Source organism: Micromys minutus (assembly GCF_963924665.1).
Source record: "Micromys minutus genome assembly, chromosome: X".
In the NCBI taxonomy this organism is placed as follows: Eukaryota; Metazoa; Chordata; class Mammalia; order Rodentia; family Muridae; genus Micromys; species Micromys minutus.
Genome location: NC_137970.1, coordinates 126,606,417 through 126,631,664, shown reverse-complemented (window position 1 = coordinate 126,631,664; position 25,248 = coordinate 126,606,417). Strand labels below are relative to the sequence as shown.

Here is a 25,248-nt window from a genome sequence, read left to right as displayed (position 1 = left end):
CTGGGAGCGGGCGGCAGCTCCGCCCCTGTGAGCTCATGGCGTCACCTTCCGCTCTGGCCCCGCCTGCAGCTCCTGGGTTCTGACCGTTCCTGAGTGTTCGGGGCGGGAAAACTGCTGCTTCCCAGCAAAGGGTGCAATTGCAGTGTCCGTTATTTGCCACACATAACTACCATGTGCCAAGTTTCCACTGCTATTTAAAGGCCATTTCTCGGATTTGTGTCCCATCAGCGACCTGGGAGACAGTTCCCAGGGGGCGGGGTCAAGCAAATGGGGGGGGCATCCCCAGATGCCGCGGCCATCTTTGTTTTGTGCTGAAAGTAGCTATTGACGCCCGCAGACGACCGGGCGTGGGGAAGTGGCAAGATGGCGACTCACTGGAGGCGTGGAGCAACCCTGGGGGGGGAAGGGCGGGGCGCTACTGCACCTGACCCCAACTCTACTGTCTCTAGCCTATAGTACAACAGCACCAACTCGCCCGCAAGTAGACTACGCACTGGTGTTTAAAGAAGCTTTTAATTCCTTATGAGCCTTGGGTCCTTTAAGAGGTTTGGGACCAGAGGCGAAGACATGCGAAGGCGAGGGAGCGGTGACGTCTACTGACTCCGCCCCCTCGCCCGATAGCCGCCATGTTTAGTTGTTACTTCTTCACACAAGATGGCGGCTCCCAGGGAGGAGGCATGATCGCCCTGCCGTTACCGCTTCTTCTGCCGTACAATTGTCACTTCGGGTTTTAACTTCTGCTCTTTTAAGCGGCTCCTGTGGGAAGGAGTCTTAAGGAGGGAAGCGAGGATTGGACGCTACCTTGCGTTTGGTTTGCTGTGGAAGAACTGTCCAGGAAGAAGAGAATAGGGGGGGAGAGGAGCTAGTCTCAAGATGGCGGCTCCCAGGGCGGCCGACGCAGCCTGAATAGCAGAGGTGGACTCAAAGGAGAGGTCCTAAACCTCACGAGCAGTACGGCTCGGGACCCAGGGCAGCACCCGGAAGTTCGAGCCTGTTCCGCCAGCCTCTGACACGCTTTTATTGTTTAGGAACGTTGGGCTTCTGCGGTCTGTGGCTGTACTAAGTGCTGGGTGGGGAAGCAGGACGGTCTCAAGATGGCGGCTTCCACAATTGTGGTCTGACTGCCGGCGAAGCTTAGACAACCGCGGCATTTGTGGCTCTTTTCCACCCGCCCCGGAAGCCAGCCAGTCCTGGAGACGGGGGCGGGGGGGCGTGTGGGAACCGGGCCGGGGCTCCGCCATTTCCGGCGGGGGAGGGCTACGACTGAGGAAGGGAGGAGAGAGAGGCGGCTCAAGATGGCGGCTCCCAGAGCCTCCTGCTCGAGCTTCTAAGCGGGAACACCCGGGCAAATAGTTAGAGCGACGGCGCTCAGTGGCCTCCAGCTTCTCGGGAATAGGTGCCCTGCAGTTTTGAGAAGCTTTTAAGGATACGAGCTGAGTGAGAAGTGGGGGGAAGAGCCAAAGGAAGGAGGGTAGTTAAGATGGCGGCCTCCATGGAGTCGTCCACCGCGGTGTAAGGAGCCGCTTCTTCGTGAGAGCTGCCTTAGACGAAAGGGGGTGTGTGAAGAATTAAAGGTATCCCTCCAGTTCAGTGACTTCTTCTCACTGCATCCTTAACCGGAACTATGGCTTCGTCTATGTCCCCCGCTAACTTGCCAGCGGTGCTTCTGCAGCCCCGCTGGAAACGGGTGGTGGGCTGGTCGGGTCCCGTGCCCCGACCCCGCCACGGCCACCGTGCAGTGGCTATCAAGGAGCTTATAGTGGTGTTTGGCGGCGGCAACGAGGGGATAGTGGACGAACTACACGTGTACAACACTGGTGAGTGCTACCGCCCTGGGTTTCTCAAAGCCTTCCCTCCATCTCCTAGTCCATCTCTTCCTCATCTTCTCTCTCTCACTCCCCTGATGTGTTTTCCTTCTCCCTTTGCTCTTATTGCCATCTCTGCCTTTTCCCTGAATTTTCAACCCCCGTTCTTACACCCCCGTACTCTTCTGTGTTTAAAGGTTGAATTTCGGTACTTAGAGAAACCCTCTACTCCGACTGGTGAGGGGGAGGGGGATGTCGCGGGCGACAGTGACTTCAGACGTACACCGTTACCCAGTGGGCTGGGGCTGGCGCGGCAGCGGATGTGTTCTCTTGGCGCAGGCGGAATCCTCCCCCCTCCTGCGATAGTCCTCATCCCCCAGCGCTCGTTCCGAAGACAGTATTTAGATCACAGATTAGTTCTCTACGCCCAGAAAAAAAAAAAAAAAAAAGAGGGAAGCACTCTTTAAGGTGCAGACTTTTAACAGCTTAATGCGACCCTCGTGGCAAGTACGGATGGCATAATGGCTATACTGCCCCCCTCCCCAACACATACATACACATGGGGGTATTTACTTATATGAATTGTGTATTTTTGTGGGTTTTTTTCCCTAGTCTGGTGCCTTAACAATTGAGTTCCCCCACCCCGCCCCCCATAGCAGACTGGAAGGCTCAATGCCTCCTTTATTGTGAGATTAAAGGGGTTAACCAGTCCCAGAAGGTGCCTCCCTTCCCCAAACCCTTGCAAATTGGGAGGAGCCTATCTGCAGGTATGGCTGATCTGCAGCCTGGCCTCTGCCCCCTCCCTTATGGGAGCCACATGTTGTTCCTTGCTTGGTTCCCTTACTCTGTCTCTAGGGCAGAAAGCTTTGTCGCATCCTTCCCCTGTGGTAGCCTCTTGGCACTTTCTGCACATCTAGTACAGGGGATTGGCCTGAGTTGCCGGTTGACTGCCCAAGGGCCTTCAGGACCTTTTCCTTGCCCTAAGGGAGAAGTGCTTGGGTTTGCCAAGGCTGGAAGTATGTGCCAGTTGTGTCTAGGTGAGAGCCTGGAATACTAGTGTGGCCAGACAGATCAGCCCCATTTGCCTCTGGTAGACTAGAAGCTTCCCTTTGCTGCAGTAGATGCAGCCTGCAGTGCTTCCTCCCTTGCCAGCTCCTTAGCCTCTTTCGTGCACCCTCATCCTTTCTGGGCCCCTGCGGTCCCAGGCACCTCCTCTTCATTTGTAGGCAGGACCAAGTGTGAAGCAATTGACCCCACCCCCACCCTCCATCTCAGACTCCACACTAAGGAAGGAGGCAGAAAGCAGGCAGGAGATCGTGGTCTGGGGTAGTTCATGGAACAAGGGTTGGAGCCAGACTCTCCTGGCAGCTTCCCAGCACCTCCCCTGCCAGGCTGAGTGTACAGGCCTGCCTCTGCACCTCTGAACTATTCCCCCTCCCAAGTTGACTTTGAAAGACTGGTGGGTTGTTCAACCCTCCTAGTTCCTTGTCTCTCCGCACCTGTTGCCTCCAGGGAGCAAGGCTTTTCTCACAGCCTCTCCAAAAAGGGGGGTTGGGGGGGCGGGTGATGGATGGGTGATGCTTACAACTGCCTAGGCAGCTGTGGTGGCAGAAATTAGCCCAGTAAGGTAAGGCCAAGGGCAGGAGTACAACTTGTGGAGTAGTAGAGCTGTTTTTAGAGACGCCTTCCACAGGAGCAGCAGTACCTTCTCCATTTCCTGGACCGCCTTTCTTCTACTAAGGCCTGGAGCAGATTTTCTGGCAGGGAAATACAATTTTAGAAAGTAGGGCAGGGGCCTAATTACAGTCAGCTCCAAAGTCCATTGCAGGCCTATGTCTTGGCTTCCTGGGACCTCTACATATTCATTAGTTTATTGAAAACAATTGACTACTTTGGTGTTAATTTGTTACCATTTTGCAGAGGTTGGGTGTTAGAAGGTAATCAGGCTTCTAAAAGTCCCCCTTCAGCAAAGGCCTGGAATCCTCCAAGAGTAAATTTTCAGGTTGTCCTGATCAATTTTTAAGTGACTTGAGAAAGCAACTATCAGACACTGGTATATCCTCTTCTTCACCTTAATGGGTGTACCTCTTGTTTTGATGGTCTCAAGGTATGTCATGTATTTGGTAGGCTCAAGAGTTCTAGCAGTACTCATGCTATTCTGACTACCCATCCTTCCCTACAGCTGCCTCTTCTGCATACCTTGGTTTTGTTTTCAAAGAGGCCTGAGTTCATAATCTTTTCATGCCTCTCTGCCTGTAGTAGCCCTTTGCTTTTGTGGGATCAGTATGCTCCTCTAGACACTTCTCTTTTCCTTTTTGAAAAAGGAAAGAGATCCAGGGTGTGTGTGCATTTGGCTGTCTTGGTCAGCTCTTCAGTTTGCAGGGGCTGAAGTATAATTCACCCAGGGGTTACCCCAGTGGAATTACTGGGTTTGTGTGTGCTAAAGAACGCATGTATATATGACTTTGCTCCTTTAAAGGCAGTCACTATGGGGACTCAGACCCTTTGATGGCTTTTGGTAGGCTTTTGGGTTATAACTGCCCGTGAAGGAATTTTATTTCTATGAGGCAATTCAGATTACTCGGGAGGCCTCAATCTCAAGGATCCACACAAGTCTGAGGTGAAATGTGCTGTGGTGAAGCTGGGTGTGTGTGATTGTTCCCTCTCCCTGGCTGCTTTTTTGCCTTGGTGGATACTGGAAGTCACCAATCCCCAGGGTTGGGTGTGGAACAGAGCTCTGAGCAAGTTCTGTACTACTGAGCCACATCTCCAGTCCCTCCATAGACTTGTGGGGTGAGGAGGTATTAAATATCTTACGGGACTCCATACATGTAAGGAAATTGGAGTCAAGGGGAAGTGACAGGTCCAAGCTAGGGCACTGGTAGAAGTGGTCCAGAGTGTGAACCTTAATAGACTAAAAACCACCACCTTAGAAACAAATCCATTTACCTCTGTCCCTATACCTAAGTTTCATTAAGTCAAATGGGTATCACATCTGTTCCCCCCATCTATTTCAGTCCCTCCTTAACAGGCTCACTTCCTTATCAGCTCGTTAGTTTTGCTGATTAGGAAATAGCTTATTTACTCTTCAAAGCTCTGGCTTAAATGTTTTTACTCAGAGAAACCTCCTTCAGTTATGTCCTTCATCATCCTTGCTCTTGCTCCCAAGGGTTGGGCATAGTTCCAGGCTTTTTTTCAGTTTTTCTTCCTATCAGTGGAGAGGTTCACAGCCTACCTACCAGATGGGAAATAGGAGGCCTGTGGCTTCTCTGTGCCTTCCAGCATGGGCCTGCCACATCAGAAATATTTTTGGTATAACCAGTCACATTAAAAGGAAGATAATTCCTTGAACTTCACCATGATCTCTGCTGCATGGGTATCATCAATCTATATGATGGTGATGGGGAGACAAGCTATAAAGTTGGACTGAAAGGAGGGAAGATAAAAAGTATCTCTTGCTGGAGCCTGCAAACAGGTGGCCTCCTTTCCTCAAATTCCCCTCTTCTGGTGAGGGTCAAGCTAGAGGGCCAGGTATATGCCAGGGCATATCAACAATGAGCGACCCAGGGATTGGGTTACATGATACTCACTGAGTTTTTGAGAGCAAGGGAAAGCAGCTGTTAGATTTATAAGGTGAAGGGAGGAATTTACATACTTGCAGGAGTAAAACGGGGATTTGTAGGTTAAATAAGATGGTTATGTTATCTCTATACCAAGAACTTTACTCCCTAACAGATTCCTGTTGGGAGTTGGGAAGGGCTGCTTCTGCTTTGCCAGAAAAAAACATTCTAGAGCCAGATTAGTACCTCTTAGGTCTCATAGGAGAAGCTGGTGATCTGGGAGGCTTGGGAACTTCTGGCCTGGTCATTTTAGTCAGTGGATCCACATGATGGGAAAGCTGTGGGCCAATCCCATTTGCCATTTTAACTTTTACCTAAGACTTGCCTCATGATTCCCTATATACTTTAATACAAGGGTTCTCAGCTGAGTGAGGGACTGCACATGTATGAGACAGTGAATCAGGTTCATGTCCCTGTTGGATTTTACTCAAAATTCAGGTGAGTTTCCCTTCCTGTGCCCATCCCAGAGTCTTTTGAGTCTTTTGTTTGTGCATGGTTTTGTTTTTCTTTTGTTTTTAAGATTCATTTATTTTATGTATGTGACTACACTGTAGCTGTTTTCAGACACACCAGAAGAGGGCATCAGATCCCATTACAGATGGTTGTGAGCCACCATGTGGTTGCTGGAATTGAACTCAGGACCATCTGGAAGAGCAGTCAGTGTTAACTGCTGAGCCATCTCTCCAGCCCATGTTTTTGTTTTGAAACAAGATCTTATATAGCCCAGGCTAACCCTGAACTCCCGATCTTCCCATTTCCACCTTTCATGTGCTAGGATTATAGGTAACTGAGGGCTAGATTGAGGCTGCCTCAGAGGTTCCTGTTAGCTTTTCTTTTGTAATTTGGATGAAACTCCTTCCATGGATTTTCTTGTGCAAGGTTCATACCTCAGTATTGGAATCTCCTATGTTTCTTAATTCATGTTTGCACTAGGAATAAGAAAATAGGTCAAGAGCCAACATTTGGGTGTGGGGACACATCCATGCATGTGCACAAGCATTACAAGCTGCATCACTCCTGCAGAAGTGGCAGAGAGAATGGGTGCTATAATATTGTCTTTAGTGACTCAGCTAAACCACCGAGGAGTATTAATAGCTAGCTAGCAGTTTCAGGTACACATGGGGAGACCCTCCTCCCTAAAGCAAGGCAGGGCACAGTTGTTGGCCTGTATGTATATCCTTGGAGTTGAGGACACAGGATTTTACAAATCTTTTGGGGAGAGAGAACCTTGTCCCCAAATGCATCTAAATAAATAAAGGGGCATTAAAAAAAAAAAAGAAAGAAAAAAAAAGAAAAAAAAAAACAAGCAGTTTCCTTCTTTTTCTTAGTACATTGGTCTCCAAATCAAACATCTATTTCTTATAGTACACCTACCTCCCTGTGTAGACAGTATGGCTGAAAAGCGGATGAACAGCTTAAGACTGGTCTACAGAAGGAAGCCTCCTGTGCCATGTTCTCCAAAGCATAACCTGACTTTCCAGGGGACTGGTCTTGTCTTTGAAGCCCTACCCCATGGTAGCTGCAGCCCCCCTCCCCAGATCCAGGACTTGAAATCCTTCCTATAGCCTTCTCAGATCTCACCTGAGTGACATGCACATGCAGCAGGTCTGCCTCTGGGCCCTAGTCTTACATATTTCAGGGACAGACAGACAAACTGACTGACTTATGCTTTAAATATGGCATGGTAGGAGAATGTGTTTGCCTATAACATTCCCAGAACCCTTGCCAGTGCTGAAGTGAAGGACATAGGTGCCTAGGTGAAATAGCAAACTGCCAGGCAAGCTATGGAAGGGCTCCATTCCAGCTGAATACTTGACCACTGTCTTGTTCTGTCTGAGGGAAACTAGGAGGTACCTGAGAGATAATTTTTCTTTCTTGGTGACCTTGCCACCTTAGCCCCAGTTAGAAGTGTGAGGAACTCCTGAGAAATTTCTGTCACAGAAGCCATCTTTTGGTTGCCACTTCACACTTGAGAACATTCTGGATGTGGGGGATAGGCACTGCCACAGAGCATGTGGACCATCACCTAGGAAATAAGTGAATGGGGAAGTCAAACCAGAGGCAGCTAGGCTTGGGAGGTCAGCAGAGGCTGATTCTTGCCTCAGGCTCTTCTGAGGCAGCAGTCTCTTCCCTGTCTGTCAGCTGCCTGCATGAAGAGAAAGCATCAGCCTATAACGGTTAAAGTTTCCAGGACCACCTATAGGTTCAGCTTAGCTGTAGGCTCTGGCTGTCTTAACACTGGTGCAGAGAATCATAGACTCTGAAGAGGAGGAACATGAGCCTTAGAGGGCATTTGGTGTATAGAAGTTTGATCAGGTAAACGGTAGGGAAAGTAAGTCATGGTCTACTAGATTCCCAGAGGCTGATGAATTATCTTGGTGACTTCACTACTTTCTAAGATCACCTTAATGAGAAGTTGTGCAACAGTTTGAAAGCCAGGGTTCTGCAGATAGTTTGAGTAAAATGGTTAGAGATTTGGGATAATGCTCTTAAAGGACAGTATTCTGCCTCAGCCCCTTCTCTTTTTAAGACTAGGAGTTGGAGAGTATAAGACTTAAAGGAATAAGAAGAATGGGGATGGTGGGAGACACTTGGGTTCTGGAAGCTCCTGGATGTTTTGACTTTTGTTTCCTTTTCTTCAGCAACCAACCAGTGGTTCATCCCAGCTGTGAGAGGGGATATCCCTCCAGGGTGTGCAGCCTATGGCTTTGTATGTGATGGTACTCGCCTACTGGTGTTTGGTGGAATGGTAGAGTATGGAAAATACAGCAACGACCTCTATGAACTACAGGTAATAACATAGAGCCTCTGTGGGCCTCAGTTCTTACACTGCCTCAGGCCCTGTAGAACTCTGTAGTGTTTCTTGTATGATTTGTGAGCTAAGGCAGGCGAGGCAGTGGTAGGGATTATTTAAGCATTTACCAAGGCTATTCTCTCCTTGAACAGTGTCAGAGAAAAGAATAGGACCAAGTTCTTTAGAACTTACATGTTTCAGCAGTGTGCTCTCACTCCAGACAGTCTTCTCCTTGTGACACAAATAGTCCCTGGCCCCCAACCAGTGACCATCTATCTGCTAAATATTATTGATTTTTATAGGCAAGTCGCTGGGAATGGAAGAGACTGAAGGCAAAGACACCCAAAAATGGGCCTCCGCCGTGTCCTCGACTTGGACATAGTTTCTCCCTTGTGGGCAACAAATGTTACCTGTTTGGGGGTCTGGCCAATGATAGTGAGGACCCAAAGAACAACATTCCAAGGTGAGGCTTTGTCCTATTTTTTTTCTCTGAAGACTCCCACCAAGGGTGGGTCTACTTGCCCTAGGTATAAGACTCATCTGAAGTTCTAAAGCAGGTTGTTCAACTGGCTTCACCAGAACCGTGTTTTTCTCCTGTGCTAGGTTGTCAATGAAAGGATAGGTTTAGTCCCCTTTCAAGAAGTTCTCAGCTTTGAAATCTGGACTCTTGGATAAGTCTTGTAGGCAAAAGGTAGAATTGGCCTGGTTCCTATCCCTCAGACTGAAATTAGACCTGGTTGCTTCCTTTGCAGCTTCTGCTGCTTAAACATTTCTTGATGAGTATTTTCTAATGCCTGTGGTCAAAGCTCTTACTATGTGGTTCCAAGATGACACCCCCTTACTCTAGGGAGGCTCAGATAAAATGCCTGGTATTGTGTCCATGATTGCCTAAAAGGACCTGCCACTGAGTCTGAACTTAAGGCTGCCATCATAGTTTGCACATACATATACCCTTCCCATTGTTCCTATTGGACTCACCCTGTAAGCTTCCAGCAGTCTCTTTTTGGGGCAAGGATAGTAGAGTTTGTGGTTTCCATGGCTTTTGCTCTTTTGTGTTCTAATAAATCTACTGCTCACTGAGATAACCTGGTAACAACTGTGGTGCATGTGTTCAAGGTTTGCTATGGTTGATCTCCCTCAGGTACCTGAATGACTTATATATTCTCGAACTACGGCCAGGCTCTGGAGTGGTAGCTTGGGACATCCCCATCACTTATGGTGTCCTGCCTCCACCCCGAGAGTCACATACTGCTGTGGTCTACACTGAAAAAGATAACAAGAAATCCAAGCTGGTGATCTATGGAGGGATGAGTGGCTGCAGGCTAGGGGACCTTTGGACCCTAGACATTGGTAAGAAATTGCTGCTGTTCCAGTAGCTTCAGAGCAAAGCCAATCTTCTGGATAGCTGGCCTTGATTGGCTATTGTTGCCTGGTGAGGTGGGGCTCATGGGAAGCTAGTGTCCCCTTAGCCTTACCAGTGAATAGGAAACGGAGTGAGGCGTGGTACACTACGATATAGGCTTTTTGAGAGAATAGGGAGAGAGTACAATCTTTTTATGATGAAATTCCCTCAATCTAGGTAGAGTCCTTGACTCACTTTTTAGTGAACAGTTTGTATCTGGAATGGTATATTCTGATATGAGTAGTGTGATAAAATTTGTTATCGGTTTTTTACTTGGACGATAAAGTGGGGGTAGATATTGGTTACAGTGCCCCAAGCATTTGAACATCAGCAAAACGAGTTTTTGTCTAGTGCTAAAGTGGTAAATATGCTCTACAGAGAATAGAAGTGCAATGGAGAGGTTGGGGTGAGCTTGCTACATCCCTGAGAGTGGTGCTGCCTCATAGCAGGTATTCAGTACTTTTGGGAAGAAACCTACTTGCTCAGGTCATCTGAACAGCTTTAGAAATGGTGAAACATAGTTGTTAGGGCAGTAAATTGGAGGGCTTGCTGAGGGATTTAGGAAGACAGATGCAGTTGTTATGTTGGTTTAGGGCCCACTTGGCTCAAGTACTGGGATATGATGTCTGATCCAACACAGATAATCTCTCCATTTCTGCAGAGACACTTACATGGAATAAGCCCAGCCTTAGTGGAGTGGCACCCCTTCCTCGAAGTCTCCACTCTGCAACCACCATAGGAAACAAGTGAGTGTCTGTTCTTTTCTTCCCTGACCTGAGCTGCCCCTGAGTCCTGAACGTTTCTCAAGTCCGTTTTGTTGACTGTCCCTCAATCCCAAGGAGGCCCTTTTCTGGCAGGTGTGGCATTAAACAGCACCATACCCTTCTTATTAAACATTTAAAAAAAAATTAAGGGTGGAGAGACTGCATGCAATGCAACTTTAGACTTTCTTGACCTGTAAGGCTACCCCATCAAGAGTATAGATGGTGTATGTAGCTCCTCATTGAATCAGGATTCTTTGTGAATGCCAAGGTTTAGGGTCCATGGATGCACCTTAGATGAACAAAATGATGCTCTCCTTACCAAAAAAAAAAAAAAAAAAAAAAAAAAAAAAAAATGACAGTTCTTTGTTAAGAGTAGGAATCGGGTAGGAAGTTTTATATTCTATAGCTTCATGCATCCTTGGGGACTCCTGGGGCCTTCTAGAGAACTGACCATGTTCAGAACTTTCTGGGTAAAAGGTAGCCTCTAGCTTGGTACTTCTCTTTAATTCTCTCTTGCTTTTTCTTCATCCTCCTAGAATGTATGTATTTGGTGGCTGGGTGCCCCTTGTCATGGACGATGTCAAAGTGGCCACACATGAGAAGGAGTGGAAGTGTACCAACACACTGGCTTGTCTCAACTTGGGTATGACCTTCTGAGGCTTAGAGTGGCCAAGGATGAGGTAGCCCCGGTAAATTTTTAGGGTGTGCAGGAAGCAAGCTCTGGCTCGTGGATATTACCAGAAAATATCCAATGGATAGAAAGCTCTCAGACAGTACTCCTTTTCGTTTGAATGGGCTCTTCATATGTGCCATGCACTTAAGCACAGAAGAGGAGGTGTTCTTTTTTTATACTCCATCTGTAAGGACTCTTCTATATAGGTGCTAGCTCCAGGAACTTAGCCTGCCATATACAGGGCCAAGTATCCCTTTTCCCTTACTATCTTGGAGATCATTTTATACCCATGCTTAGTGAGTATCATATCCTTTATTTAATATGGTATACAGCTTTAATATGGTGTACACCTAGGGGGCAGAAGCAGATGGATTTCTTGAGTTCAAGACCAGTAAAAAATCTCGAAAACAAAATACCAAACAAAAAAATTGAGTTGCTTTTATTTTGACTGGATGCACACATTTTCTTAAGATCTTTACTTGATTTTTTTTTCATATATTGTGTTTCCCTTTTGCCCATCTCTTAGGATTGAATTATTTTTATGTGCAAAGAGTTATCTTCTAAATACTATCCCAATATATGGCTCAATTTTCGTTTTATGCTCTTTTTGCCTCACTTGTGTTTACTTTTAATTTGATACTTCAATAACTTGACCTTCCCTGAAAATGAAAGAATAGAGGACTACTTGGGAGTTGGGGGAACGGGTTCTTTTTGTCCTCTGTGTGACTTCCAGCACCTGTGCACCTCTAGATACCATGGCCTGGGAAACCATCCTGATGGATACATTAGAGGACAACATTCCTCGAGCTCGAGCAGGCCACTGTGCTGTTGCCATCAACACTCGCCTGTACATTTGGAGTGGCCGTGATGGCTACCGCAAGGCCTGGAACAACCAGGTCTGCTGCAAGGACCTGTGGTATCTGGAGACAGGTAAGGTACTAGGCCACTGCCATTCCCTACTGCTGAAGCCTCTATTCCCTATCTTAACAGTTGCTTTGTTGTATTACAGAAAAGCCACCACCCCCAGCCCGAGTACAACTAGTACGAGCTAACACCAACTCACTGGAGGTTAGCTGGGGTGCAGTGGCAACAGCCGATAGTTACCTTCTACAACTCCAGAAATATGACATTCCTGCCACAGCTGCTACGGCTACCTCCCCCACTCCCAATCCAGTCCCATCTGTGCCTGCCAACCCTCCCAAGAGCCCTGCACCAGCAGCAGCTGCACCTGCTGTACAGCCACTGACCCAAGTAGGCATCACACTTGTGCCCCAGGCTGCCACTGCACCCCCAAGCACAACCACCATCCAGGTCTTGCCAACAGTGCCAGGCAGCTCCATTTCTGTGCCCACTGCAGCCAGGACTCAAGGTAAGCCATGAGACCCATACACATTTTTGTAAGGCCTTGTCACTGGAGACATTCATTGCCTGAATAGTGGCTGCTGCTTTGTTCCTGGTTGGTTTTAGCTTTGGTTTTGTTTTTGAAATAGGGGATAAAAGTGTTTCTCTTGCTGATGGGACAGTATTGGGGGCATAGAAAAGTCACACATAAAGAACATGTAGGTCAAGGAATAGCTTAAGTCTGCCTTAACTTTGGCAGAGTAGTGGGATGTGTGTAGAAGATACTTCCTGATGATCAACCCTTTTTCTCAATAGGTGTCCCTGCAGTTCTCAAAGTGACTGGTCCTCAAGCTACAACAGGAACACCACTGGTTACCATGAGACCTGCAAGCCAGGCTGGAAAAGCTCCTGTCACTGTGACTTCCCTGCCTGCCAGTGTGAGAATGGTTGTACCCACACAGAGTGCCCAGGGGACGGTGAGGATCTTTTACTGAGTGGGGCTTTATGGTGACCCAATAGTATAAACAAGTTCTCATGTGATCTTTAAAAATACATAAATACACGTATGTATGCATGTGTGTGCGTTTATATCTGTCTCCATCCCTGGGATTTGGGTATAGATTACTTGATAGAATGTTTGTCTAGTATGCATGAAGCCCACTAGCTCCCATCATATGCTCTTGTTGTTTGTAAGATGCTACTGCATTAAAAATGCCACATGCCTTTAATTTCAACACCCAGGAGGCAGGAGTTCAAGGATAGCCAAGGCTGTACAGAGAAACCCTGTCTCAAAAAAATCCCCTCTGGTTTTGTGGTTTTCCTGATTTGAAAGGTATAGGGAAAAATCTAGTTAGTTGGGTTTGACCCAAGTCTGTGAGAATGAGCTGTATTTAACTCAAAGGTTGTGTTTTGTTTGGGTTTTGACAAAGTTCTTACTCTGTAGCCCCGGCTATCTACTATTTAGAGATTTTCCTGCCCCAGCCTCCTAAGTCTGGCACTATAAGCATGAACCATACCTAGCAGTGATGTTTATAGTGTTTGTGAAACCAGTTACTGCCTTGTGCTAAGCATGTGTTCTTATACTGAGATATGTAAAATGATTTTTTATTATAAGTATATATACTAAGTTAATCTAATGACTGTATTTCTTTACCTTAGCTAGTCCCCAGTAACCACACAGAGGCTAAGATTTACTAAAATTGCCTTGAGCCAAATACTGAACAATTATTATTCCATTCTAAACCTTCAAGCTAATCAGGCTTCCTCCCAGACAATATCCACATACGTGCATGTTTTTCTCCTTTCTTGTTTTAACTCTCTTCTCCTAATGCCTCCTCATAGTGAGATAGAGAAATCAGCATTTGAAATAATATAAGGGTAACTTTTACACAGTATGCAAAAACATTTCACCAACAAAGATACATCTCCAGTTCTGGCTGTGGTCTTTTTATTTATCTCTGCAGTGCTGGGGACAGAACCCTGTTAGGGAAGAACTTCACCTACACCACTAGCTTTTACTTTTGACACAGAGTATCACTAAGCTGAGATCTTTCTGCCTCATCCTCCTGAGTAGCTACAGTTATAAGCATATGCCCCAGGCATAGCTTGACTATTGTTCTTTGACTAAAAATCTACTCGGGGGTTAGGGGTGTAGCTCAGTTGGTTGAGTGCTTGCTTCATGTGCATGAAGCTCTAGACTCAGTTTGTAATATTGCATTAGCCCAAGTGTGTAGTTACATGTCAGTAATCCCAGCATTGCAGAGGTGGAAGCAGGAAGATCAGAAATTGAAGGTCATTTTCAGTGTGAGTTTGAGGCTAGCCTGACTTATGTGAGACCCTTTCTCAAAAGAAAAAAGAAAAGAAGCACTTGGCAAGCACCTTGTCATTTGCACTAGGAGAGAGGAACCTGCATTAGGATAAAAATGGGATGCCTCTGAGCCCTGCTGGAAGGTTCTGAAAGGGTTATTGAATTGGGAAGCTGGTGGCAGGTAGAACCCTTGCAGCTAACATGCTTTGTGTCCACCACAGGTGATTGGCAGCAACCCACAAATGAGTGGGATGGCTGCATTAGCTGCTGCTGCTGCTGCCACACAAAAAATTCCTCCTTCTTCAGCACCCACGGTGCTAAGTGTCCCAGCAGGCACCACCATTGTCAAGACAGTGGCTGTGACACCTGGCACAACCACTCTTCCAGCCACTGTGAAGGTGGCCTCCTCCCCTGTCATGGTGAGTGTTTATCTTCTGGGCCTGGTGATCAAATAAGCAGTGACCATTTGTTTTATGTTTGGGCTATTCTTTCGGGCCATTGGTTTATAGTCAGTACTGGCATGGACTGTGGAACATGCAATTACCTTTAAGGGTATACAGCCTTAGATTAGATCTGTGGAGAGTTCAGGCTGTTCTTCTGCTACCAAGCTGGATGCACAGGTGATCAGCAGAGCTATAGTCATTACGTTGTTGCTATTTTTGTTACTCATGTCTGCTTCTCCAGGTGAGCAACCCAGCCACACGAATGCTAAAGACTGCAGCTGCCCAAGTGGGAACATCTGTGTCCTCTGCTGCCAACACATCTACCCGCCCTATCATCACAGTACATAAATCAGGGACTGTAACAGTGGCCCAGCAAGCCCAGGTGGTGACCACGGTGGTAGGCGGAGTCACCAAGACCATCACGCTAGTGAAGAGCCCCATCTCTGTCCCAGGAGGCAGTGCTTTGGTGAGTGACAGGCACCACCTGGCTGTGTGTGACAGTTGCCAGCCTATCGTGATTGCCACTGGTGACTCGCTGTCTTGGGCCAATTCCAGGATAGTTCTTGCTGAGGCCATGCCCTTGTTTGGTTCCAGATTACTGCCTGCTCCATCCTTTCCTTTTTAGATTTCCAATCTTGGAAAAGTGATGTCTGTGGTCCAGACCAAACCAGTTCAGACTTCAGCAGTAACAGGCCAAGCATCTACAGGTCCTGTGACTCAGATCATCCAGGTGAGCACTCAGAAGTTGTTCCTATACTCCAGGCCCATGGGGATGAATTGACACTGGGAAACAAGGACAGAAAATCCCATGAGCACAAGTGGTTCAAAGGCCTTATTGATACCACAGCACTCACAGTATTCAGAATATTCTCTGAGTTAGAGTAGCTAAACGTAATGTTCCTCTCTGGCAGTAGTTCCTGTTAATCCATAACTTCTCCCTTTCAGACCAAAGGACCCCTGCCAGCGGGGACTATCCTGAAGCTGGTGACATCAGCAGATGGCAAGCCCACAACCATCATCACCACCACACAGGCTAGTGGGGCAGGGACCAAGCCCACTATCCTGGGCATCAGTAGTGTTTCTCCCAGCACCACCAAACCTGGTACAACTACCATCATTAAGACCATTCCTATGTCGGCCATTATTACCCAGGCAGGCGCCACAGGTAAACATACAGCTTTCAGAAGGCCCTTGCTGGTGAGTATAAATCAAAAAGATGAGAAGCCCTCACAGCTTATTTTCTCTGGACCCTTCCCCAATGCAGGCGTTACCAGCAGTCCTGGCATTAAGTCCCCCATCACAATTATCACCACCAAGGTGATGACTTCAGGAACAGGAGCACCTGCCAAAATCATTACTGCTGTCCCCAAGATTGCTACTGGCCATGGGCAACAAGGAGTGACCCAGGTGAGGCACACATGACCCCTCTATACTTCAGTCTAGCATAGACCACACGTGTCTTCCTAACAGGCCTGAGAGAGGCAGCACAGTCCAGTCAGCCTGAATATGACATTGGTGGCACTTTGCTCTGGTGTTCCAGGTGGTGCTAAAGGGGGCCCCTGGACAGCCAGGCACCATTCTCCGCACTGTGCCCATGGGAGGCGTTCGCCTGGTCACCCCTGTCACCGTCTCCGCTGTCAAGCCAGCTGTCACCACATTGGTTGTAAAGGGTACCACAGGTGTGTAGCCCACAGGCCAGTTCCTCGGCAGTGGCTGGGGGAGGATAACAGGTGCTCTCTTCCAGAGCCTTCTGTCCTTGGTGGCTACATGGCAGGGCTCCCATTCCCTAGCCCTCTCCAGAGAAACATGCTGCTAGATAGAAAGTGATAGCAATAGGCCTCATTCCATCTCTGTCTTTCCCTCCATTTAGGTGTTACAACACTAGGCACAGTGACAGGTACTGTCTCCACCAGCCTTGCTGGAGCTGGGGCACATAGCACCAGTGCTTCCCTGGCTACACCTATCACGACCTTAGGCACCATTGCTACGCTCTCAAGCCAGGTGATCAACCCTACTGCTATCACAGTGTCAGCTGCACAGACTACGTTAACAGCAGCTGGTGGGCTCACTACACCCACAATCACAATGCAGGTAAGTGGGTCCTAAGGATGTACCACTATATAGCAACACTCCCACATGACAATAGGAGGAATTCTAGCCTTTTTCCCCTTTTCAGATTCATTCTGTAGACCTAGGTAGTTATGACAGCTTTTCCACACATGGTGTAATCTCTGTCTCAGTCTTTCCTGGTGCCACATGTAAGTTATGTCCAGTTTGCAGACACCAAGATCTCATAATATGTATATAGTATTTGTTCTCTAGTCATATTTTTTCTCTCAAACTGGATAAGAAGTGGTAAGGAATCTATTTTTACTGGCCTGTACACTGGAAAAAGTCCCAATTCCTGCCCCAGCTCTGCCTCATTGTCCCTTCATCCTCGTCTCTAAGTCATTGTTTTGAGACCATGAGTCAAGCTTATCTTAGATTTGCCTTGGATATTTAGCAGAGTTGGTGGTTCTAATTAGCATGGGCAAACATAGCATAGTAGGGGAGGAAAATGTGAAATCACATAGTTGAGGCACCAACTCCTCTATTTTCTTTCTCCAGCCTGTCTCCCAGCCTACCCAGGTGACTCTGATCACAGCCCCCAGCGGGGTTGAGGCCCAACCCGTACATGACCTTCCTGTGTCCATTTTGGCCTCACCAACTACAGAGCAGCCCACAGCAACAGTCACCATCGCTGACTCAGGCCAGGGTGATGTACAGCCTGGCACTGTGACACTGGTGTGTTCCAACCCACCCTGTGAAACCCATGAAACAGGCACCACCAACACAGCTACCACCACTGTTGTGGCTAACCTTGGGGGACATCCTCAGCCTACCCAGGTGCAGTTTGTTTGTGACAGACAGGAGGCAGCTGCTTCACTTGTGACCTCAGCTGTGGGACAACAGAATGGTAATGTGGTCCGTGTCTGTTCAAACCCCCCCTGTGAGACCCATGAGACAGGCACCACCAACACTGCCACAACAGCCACCTCCAACATGGCTGGGCAGCATGGCTGTTCGAACCCCCCCTGCGAGACTCATGAGACAGGCACCACCAGCACTGCCACTACAGCAATGTCCAGCATGGGCACTGGGCAGCAGCGAGACACTCGTCGTGCCACTAACACCCCTACTATAGTGCGGATCACTGTGGCACCTGGGGCATTGGAGAGAGCCCAGGGCACTGTGAAGCCTCAGTGCCAAACCCAGCAGACCAACATGACCAACACCACCATGACTGTGCAGGCCACTGCAGCTCCATGCTCCGCTGGCCCACTGCTCAGGCCAAGTGTGGCACTGGAGGCTGGGAGCCACAGCCCTGCCTTCGTGCAACTAGCCCTTCCAAGTGTCAGAGTTGGGCTAAGTGGCCCCAGCAGCAAGGACATGCCCACAGGGCGCCAACCAGAGACATATCATACTTACACAACCAATACCCCAACCACAGTCCGCTCTATCATGGTTGCTGGGGAGCTTGGTGCAGCTCCAATAGTCTCCACATCTACCTATGATTGTCTCCAGGCAAGCTCTCCCAGTAGCACCATGACTATGACAGCCCTAGAGGCACTGCTGTGCCCTTCGGCTACTGTGACCCAAGTCTGCTCCAACCCGCCATGTGAGACCCATGAGACGGGTACCACCAACACCGCCACTACCTCCAATGCAGGCAGCGCTCAGCGAGTATGCTCCAACCCGCCTTGTGAGACTCATGAGACGGGCACCACACACACAGCAACCACTGCCACATCAAATGGAGGTGCAGGCCAGCCTGAGGGTGGACAACAGCCTGCCAGTGGCCATCCCTGCGAGACACACCAGACCACTTCCACTGGCACGACTATGTCAGTCAGTGTGGGTGCCCTGATTCCTGATGTCACTCCCTCTCATGGAACCCTGGAGTCTGGCTTAGAGGTGGTAGCAGTGCCCACTGTCACCTCCCAGGCTGGTGCCACATTGCTGACCTCTTTCCCAACACAGAGGGTATGCTCCAACCCTCCTTGCGAGACCCATGAGACAGGTACCACGCACACAGCCACCACTGTCACCTCTAACATGAGTTCAAACCAAGGTGAGTAGAAGTGTCCAATAGAGTAGGGTACAGATATTCTGTGTTAACCATGGGGGAGGGGGTGGTCCTAAACCTGTGGTGGTAAAGCCGAATGGAAGTCAACTGGTCTCCCCTTTAACACACCCACAGACCCTCCACCAGCTGCCAGTGACCAAGGAGATGTGGCGAGCACCCAAGGTGACAGCACAAATATCACCAGTGCCAGTGCTATCACTACAACTGTGTCTTCTACACTGCCAAGAGCAGTGACCACTGTGACACAGTCTACACCAGTCCCAGGTCCCTCTGTGCCGGTAAGCCTCAACACAGAGGATCCCTTCTATAGCCTTTTGCTCACTATGCCTTTAATCTGTGCTGTCCATAAATGGACACTAGATGTCGCACTTGTGCCAGCTTGGTATTGCTCCTTCTTCTTCCAGACCATAAAAGGGCAATCTTGGTGCCTGGAAGGCAGGAGGCAGATAGTCTCTTAGAGGTGCCTTGGCACTTTTATCTCTATTGTTGGTTTCCTTCTTGGCTGTACCCCATCATTTGTCTCTACAGTGAAGTCTTCTGGGCATGAGTTGAATCTTGACCCAGGGGGTTTTCTCTTGCCATACCCTTGCTAGTGCTTCTTGACTCACCTTCCCCATTTACATTTATCATGGGGTAAAAAGTGACCAGCCTGTCCTAGATAATACCATAGGTCTATACAGGGGAAAAAAAAAAACAAAAACAAAGGCTATCTTGTTTTTTCAGCCCCATTGCCTAGTTCTAGCCTTTGTCTCCTCCCCTCTCCCTCTGACGGGGGCTTCTCTCCCTTTCTAGAACATCTCATCATTGACTGAGACTACCCCAGGGGCTCTGACTTCCGAAGTCCCCATCCCAGCCACGATAACAGTGACCATAGCCAACACAGAAACTTCTGACATGCCCTTCTCTGCTGTTGACATCCTGCAGCCCCCAGAGGAACTCCAGGTCTCACCAGGGCCTCGCCAGCAGCTGCCTCCACGGCAACTCCTGCAGTCTGCCTCCACACCCCTGATTGGGGAGTCCGCCGAGGTCCTGTCAGCCTCCCAGACCCCTGAGCTCCAGGCCGCCGTGGATCTGAGCAGCACTGGGGACCCGTCTACAGGCCAGGAGCCTACCACCTCTGCTGTCGTGGCCACTGTGGTGGTCCAACCACCCCCACCCACACAGTCTGAAGTAGACCAGTTATCACTTCCCCAAGAGCTGATGGCTGAAGCCCAGGCGGGCACCACAACCCTTATGGTAACAGGGCTTACTCCAGAGGAGCTGGCAGTGACTGCTGCTGCTGAAGCAGCTGCTCAAGCTGCAGCCACGGAAGAAGCCCAAGCCTTGGCCATCCAGGCTGTGCTCCAGGCTGCACAGCAGGCCGTCATGGGTAGGTATCAACTAAGAGATTTGAGGGATAGGCCCTTTGGGATGAGTGACAACCGTAAGGCACCATTTGGGGACAATTTAAGATGAGATCTGCTTCCTGTGAGAATACATAATGTAACTCAAGAGAGGCCTGTGTAGTACAAGTAGTCTAGGAAGGAGACATGGGGGCCTAGTAGTGAGAAGTGTTCCTTTTGAATGGTTTTTTTTTCTTTTGGTTCTGGAGCAGGCACTGGAGAGCCCATGGATACATCTGAAGCAGCCGCAGCAGTGACACAAGCAGAACTGGGTCACCTTTCAGCTGAAGGCCAAGAGGGTCAGGCTACCACCATACCCATTGTGCTGACACAGCAGGAGCTTGCAGCCCTTGTGCAGCAGCAGCAGCAGCTCCAGGAGGCTCAAGCTCAAGCCCAGCAACAGCACCACCTTCCCACCGAGGCTCTGGCCCCAGCTGACAGTCTCAATGACCCATCCATCGAGAGCAACTGCCTCAATGAGTTAGCTAGTGCTGTTCCCAGCACTGTAGCCTTGCTACCTTCAACAGCTTCTGAGAGTAAGTTGGGCTGCTTTTAAAGGCAGTGGTAAATCATTGATAGAGCTAAACTGATGGGAGGTGGACACAGTGTGGCAAGGAGGCATGGAGATTCTGCTACAACACAGAACCTTTTCCTTGCTGATACTTTGTTTCTTTCCAGGCCTGGCTCCATCTAACACATTTGTGGCTCCCCAGCCTGTTGTTGTAGCCAGTCCAGCAAAGATGCAGGCTGCAGCTACCCTTACTGAAGTGGCAAATGGCATCGAGTCCCTGGGTGTGGTGAGTCTGGTTCAGTTGTCCCTGGGTATAGGCCTGCACTGACTCTGGGCCCCAAGGACTTGATGTCATCTCATTTCTGTTCCCCAGAAACCGGACTTGCCACCCCCACCCAGCAAAGCCCCTGTGAAAAAGGAGAACCAGTGGTTTGATGTTGGGGTCATTAAGGGTACTAGTGTAATGGTGACACACTATTTTCTGCCACCAGATGATGCTGTTCAGTCAGATGTAAGTATACCCAGTAATTGGGATCTTGGATGGTGGGATGGATCCTGCCATGCCTATGAGACAACTGTCATAGAAACAAACTTAGTTTCTCTGCCTTGTGAAAGGAGTTCACAGGAGAACTCCTTTGCACCACTTGAACAATTAGGAAGTAGAAAGACAGCCAGAGGGAGAACTTCCCCACCAGAGAGTAAGAAAGTCAAACTTGATCCTTTCCTAATGGTGCCAAGCCCCAGTTAACCTCACCATTTCCCTAGGTTATAAAAGAGACAGCCATCACTGAACTTCTTGGTCCCATGTTACTCTAGAACATTGGCCATCCTCCCCTAGTCCAAAGTATTCTCTTTTTGACTGCAGGCCTCAAACCATTTTCTTCTTTACTAGTTTTTCACCTCTTGCTTTAGGATGACTCAGGCACGGTCCCAGACTATAACCAGCTAAAGAAACAGGAACTGCAGCCAGGCACGGCTTACAAATTTCGAGTTGCTGGAATCAATGCTTGTGGCCGGGGTCCCTTCAGTGAGATCTCAGCCTTTAAGACTTGTCTGCCTGGTTTCCCAGGGGCTCCTTGTGCTATTAAAATCAGCAAGGTGAGTCTTTTCTATGGGCTACCTTTCTGTTCCCTGTTGGTCAGCTGTCTACTCTAGGGAGGTACATATGAACAGAGTATACCAGGTATACCAGTGGACAAGATATATGCCAGACTCTCCATTGTTAAGTCTTTTTCTAATCCTGGAAGTGCCAAGGAAGCCTGGATCTTGTTAGTCTTTTTTCAATGGCAGAAACAGGCATCAAGAAGCTAAGTGACAAGTTATGGATTAGATGATGGGTTTTCAGGGAGGGGTATTATAAAGGCTTTCTAAAGTCCTTTAAAATTTGATGTGGAACATCTGGGTTGTTTTGGTTTTTTTTAATTTTTTATTACATTTGTATTTATTTGAGTGGGGGGGGCATGGGTGTGCCATGGTGTTCATGTGAAGGTCAGAGGGGGGTCATATGGATCACAAAAATCAAACTTTGTGATCAGGCTCACCAGCAGACACTTTTACCATACTGCTGAGCCATCTCACCAGCCCCTGGAATATCTATTGTATTAGGGAAAGGTGTTTTTTTTGTTTTGTTTTGTTTTGTTTTTTGTTTTTTTTTTTTTTTTTAAGTGGGGATTATTAGCAGTTCTAGAAGCTTCTAGCCTTCTTGCTCTGAGTACAGGTAGGGTGGGCTAAAGCCACAGTGGCTAAAGATAACAAGGCTTGACTTTATGTCCTGGGTTCTAGAGCCCAGATGGTGCTCACCTCACCTGGGAGCCACCATCTGTGACCTCCGGCAAGATCATCGAGTATTCTGTGTACCTGGCCATCCAGAGCTCACAGGCCAGTGGTGAGCCCAAGAGCTCTACCCCAGCCCAACTGGCCTTCATGCGAGTATACTGTGGACCTAGCCCTTCCTGCCTTGTGCAGTCCTCCAGCCTCTCCAACGCTCACATTGACTATACTACAAAGCCTGCCATCATCTTCCGCATTGCTGCCCGCAATGAAAAGGGCTATGGCCCAGCTACACAAGTGAGGTGGTTGCAAGGTAAGTGTTCACAAGCCTTTTGGGGCAATTTTTAGGGAAGGTACAGGGAAGAGCACTCAGTGAAACAAAGATACCTGGCTAGACTAGGAAGGCTTCAGATGTTGGATGAAAGGGTCTGGGATATTATAGAGGAGGCCCTTCTGTTCTAGGGGTGCACAGAAGATACCCTGGGGTGTCTAAAAGTGAGAAAGGTTAGAATGTGCTAGAAAAAAGCAAAAGCTGCTAGGCTCAAGAACAGCATGTTCCGGGTTGGAGAGATGGCTCAGTAGTTAAGAGCATTGACTGATCTTCCAGAGGTCCTGAGTTCAAATCCCAACAACCATATGGTGGCTCACAACCATCTGTAATAAGATAATGTGTCTGAAGACAGAGTGTACTTATAAACAATAAATAAATAAATACATCTTTAAAAAAAAAAAAAGAACAGCATGTTCCAAGGCCCTTAAAATGGGTAGTTCAGGCTGAGATCCCAAGAGATATCTCTTTCAGGAGGGACATTGAAAGGCAGTAAGGATGACATGGGCAGTTACTGTGACAAGTGGGGTACACCCAAGTGTTCTGCTTTTAGCTGGAATGCTCACCATCCATCCCACTCCTTTCAGAAACCAGTAAAGACAGCTCTGGCACCAAGCCGGCTAGCAAGCGGCCCATGTCGTCTCCAGAAATGTAAGTAGCAAGTCTCTTTCAGGAATCTTCTGTGGGAAGTACTTAGAGTGGAAGTAAGCTCTATTTCTCATCAGCTGCTTGGGATTATCAACACAAGGTCCTGAGTTGGTGTTTTTGTGATGCTCTTGGTACCCTCTATAACTATTCTTTCTCTTCCTCTTATATAAGGAAATCTGCTCCAAAGAAGTCTAAGGCTGATGGTCAGTGAGGAAGCTGGCCGGCATCTGGATCCTCCAGACCCCTCTGCTTCAGGAATGCCCTATAGGGCCCACCTTCCCGCCCTGCCCACCTGGCCTTTGCACTTCACCCTCACCAGCTACTGGCCACCATTCAGTCTCCCCCTTTCCCTTTGTTTTTACAATAAAGAAAGCACATTTTACCATTGCTGTTGAGAGGAAGCAGAAGGCAGATTGGAAAGAACGGCGAGTAAGTGCAAGTTGTGCTCCTTCCTTTCCCTACCTATTGCGCTCCCTGGGTTGTGTATGACTGGACAGTTCAGAGACTTTGGAAAGAGAAATTAAGACTGAAAACAAAGGACATACTTAAGCCTGTACTTGTTTGTAGTTCATTACCCTTGGTCTGAAAGGCAGCCAAGGGCTGGAGTGGGAAGAGCATCCCCCAAGTTCCCTCAGAAGCTTTTCCTAGCAGGTACTCCATCCTGGGTGTCTGTCTGGCTCTATTTTGTTTTGTTATTATCCTTGTATTTTCAGCCACCTCCCTTCTTCAAACTTAGCCAGACCTATCTCACCCAGCGAAGTTACAGGAAGCTTAACGTATCTCAGAGGCCTTTGAGTTCCTACTCAACACCTCTCCTCTTTACATAAGAGAGGGGTGAGGGAGCCTTGGGTGGTCTGAGCAGTGGCTGTGAAATCCTCCCAATGGGCACAGAATGGCTCCCAGTAACCCTGGCTTTGGCCTACCTTTTTGAGCCTGGGGGCCACATCACCAACTGCTGCATTTGTTGTATTTTTTTAAGTTGAAATTAATGAAGTTAACATTTTTATTGTAATTTTAGCCTTAGTGTGTGGGGGTTTATCCCTTTTTGTTAGCTGTGTACAGAATGTGTATCCTATCCTTTCCCCCCCTTGGCTAATCATTGGCAGGGGTCTTCCTGGGGAAAAGCTAAAAGAACAGCTAGGGCAGGAAAGAAACAAGAGTGTCCTGGGTGGGACTTGGTAGACTCTGCCCCAATATCCTGCTTCTGGAACAGTGTGAGACAATTAAACTTCATTCCCTGTGGGTTAGCAGTTAACATGTAGAAAAGCTTGGGCTTGAAGGTGGTGTCCACCTTAATCAACATCACTTGCAGGGACTGACCCTAAACAACACAGCAGGGAACAAGTGGGACCTGACCCCCTTAGAGGCAGCCCAGGATGGGGTGGGGTATGCCATATCCCACAGATGCTATGGGTAGGTACCAAATACCAACTCAGTAATTAATTTTGTAGCATTGTCCCCAAGCTTGGGGTTTTTTTTTTCTCCAGGACCCAAGTTTTAGGCAGTGAGTAATGCTTGCAAGCAAGTTACTGAAGGATTTAAAAATGGACAGCCAATGTGTTCAGCCACTCTGGCCCATACCCCTTGGGGCCTCTAGTGTATTGTATTATATTTCTCTGTGGAAAGTCATGTTTAGTCAAATTGGAACCCACTTCCCTGTTCCCTTTGTTTTCCCTATCCCTCCTCCTGAGCACCCTTTAATTTCTGAGGACAGTACTACCCATTCATCTATTGTAGAGTAACCCTTGTGACTCAATATTACCATAGTGCGATGTTGTTTTGTGCTATTTTGAACAATTAAAAAGACTTTTTTTGAAATAACCATCTGGTATCT

At 48.2% G+C, this 25,248-nt stretch overlaps 1 protein-coding gene across 6 annotated transcripts; it reads left to right on the top strand.

Moving 5' to 3' along the window:
* Positions 1 to 671: 671 nt before the first annotated feature.
* On the top strand, positions 672 to 25,229 carry HCFC1 (host cell factor C1). 6 transcript variants are annotated; one of them, XM_080910795.1, is made up of 26 exons: positions 672 to 1,817; positions 8,068 to 8,216; positions 8,522 to 8,682; positions 9,361 to 9,569; positions 10,283 to 10,367; positions 10,922 to 11,028; positions 11,809 to 11,988; positions 12,068 to 12,427; positions 12,715 to 12,875; positions 14,428 to 14,625; positions 14,891 to 15,115; positions 15,275 to 15,379; positions 15,595 to 15,814; positions 15,914 to 16,056; positions 16,190 to 16,328; positions 16,520 to 16,740; positions 17,257 to 18,760; positions 18,890 to 19,053; positions 19,700 to 20,144; positions 20,370 to 20,693; positions 20,836 to 20,954; positions 21,042 to 21,179; positions 21,581 to 21,766; positions 22,451 to 22,751; positions 23,354 to 23,417; positions 23,586 to 25,229. In XM_080910795.1, the coding sequence occupies exons 1-26, from the start codon at positions 1,625 to 1,627 to the stop codon at positions 23,623 to 23,625; spliced, it is 6,141 nt and encodes a 2,046-aa protein (XP_080766921.1). In that variant the 5' UTR covers positions 672 to 1,624; the 3' UTR covers positions 23,626 to 25,229. The 6 variants fall into 6 exon arrangements, with proteins under 6 accessions (XP_080766921.1, XP_080766919.1, XP_080766918.1 ...); XM_080910793.1 differs by having other exon boundaries at positions 19,568 to 20,144; XM_080910792.1 differs by having other exon boundaries at positions 19,568 to 20,144; positions 20,367 to 20,693.
* The last annotated feature ends 19 nt before the right edge of the window (positions 25,230 to 25,248 follow it).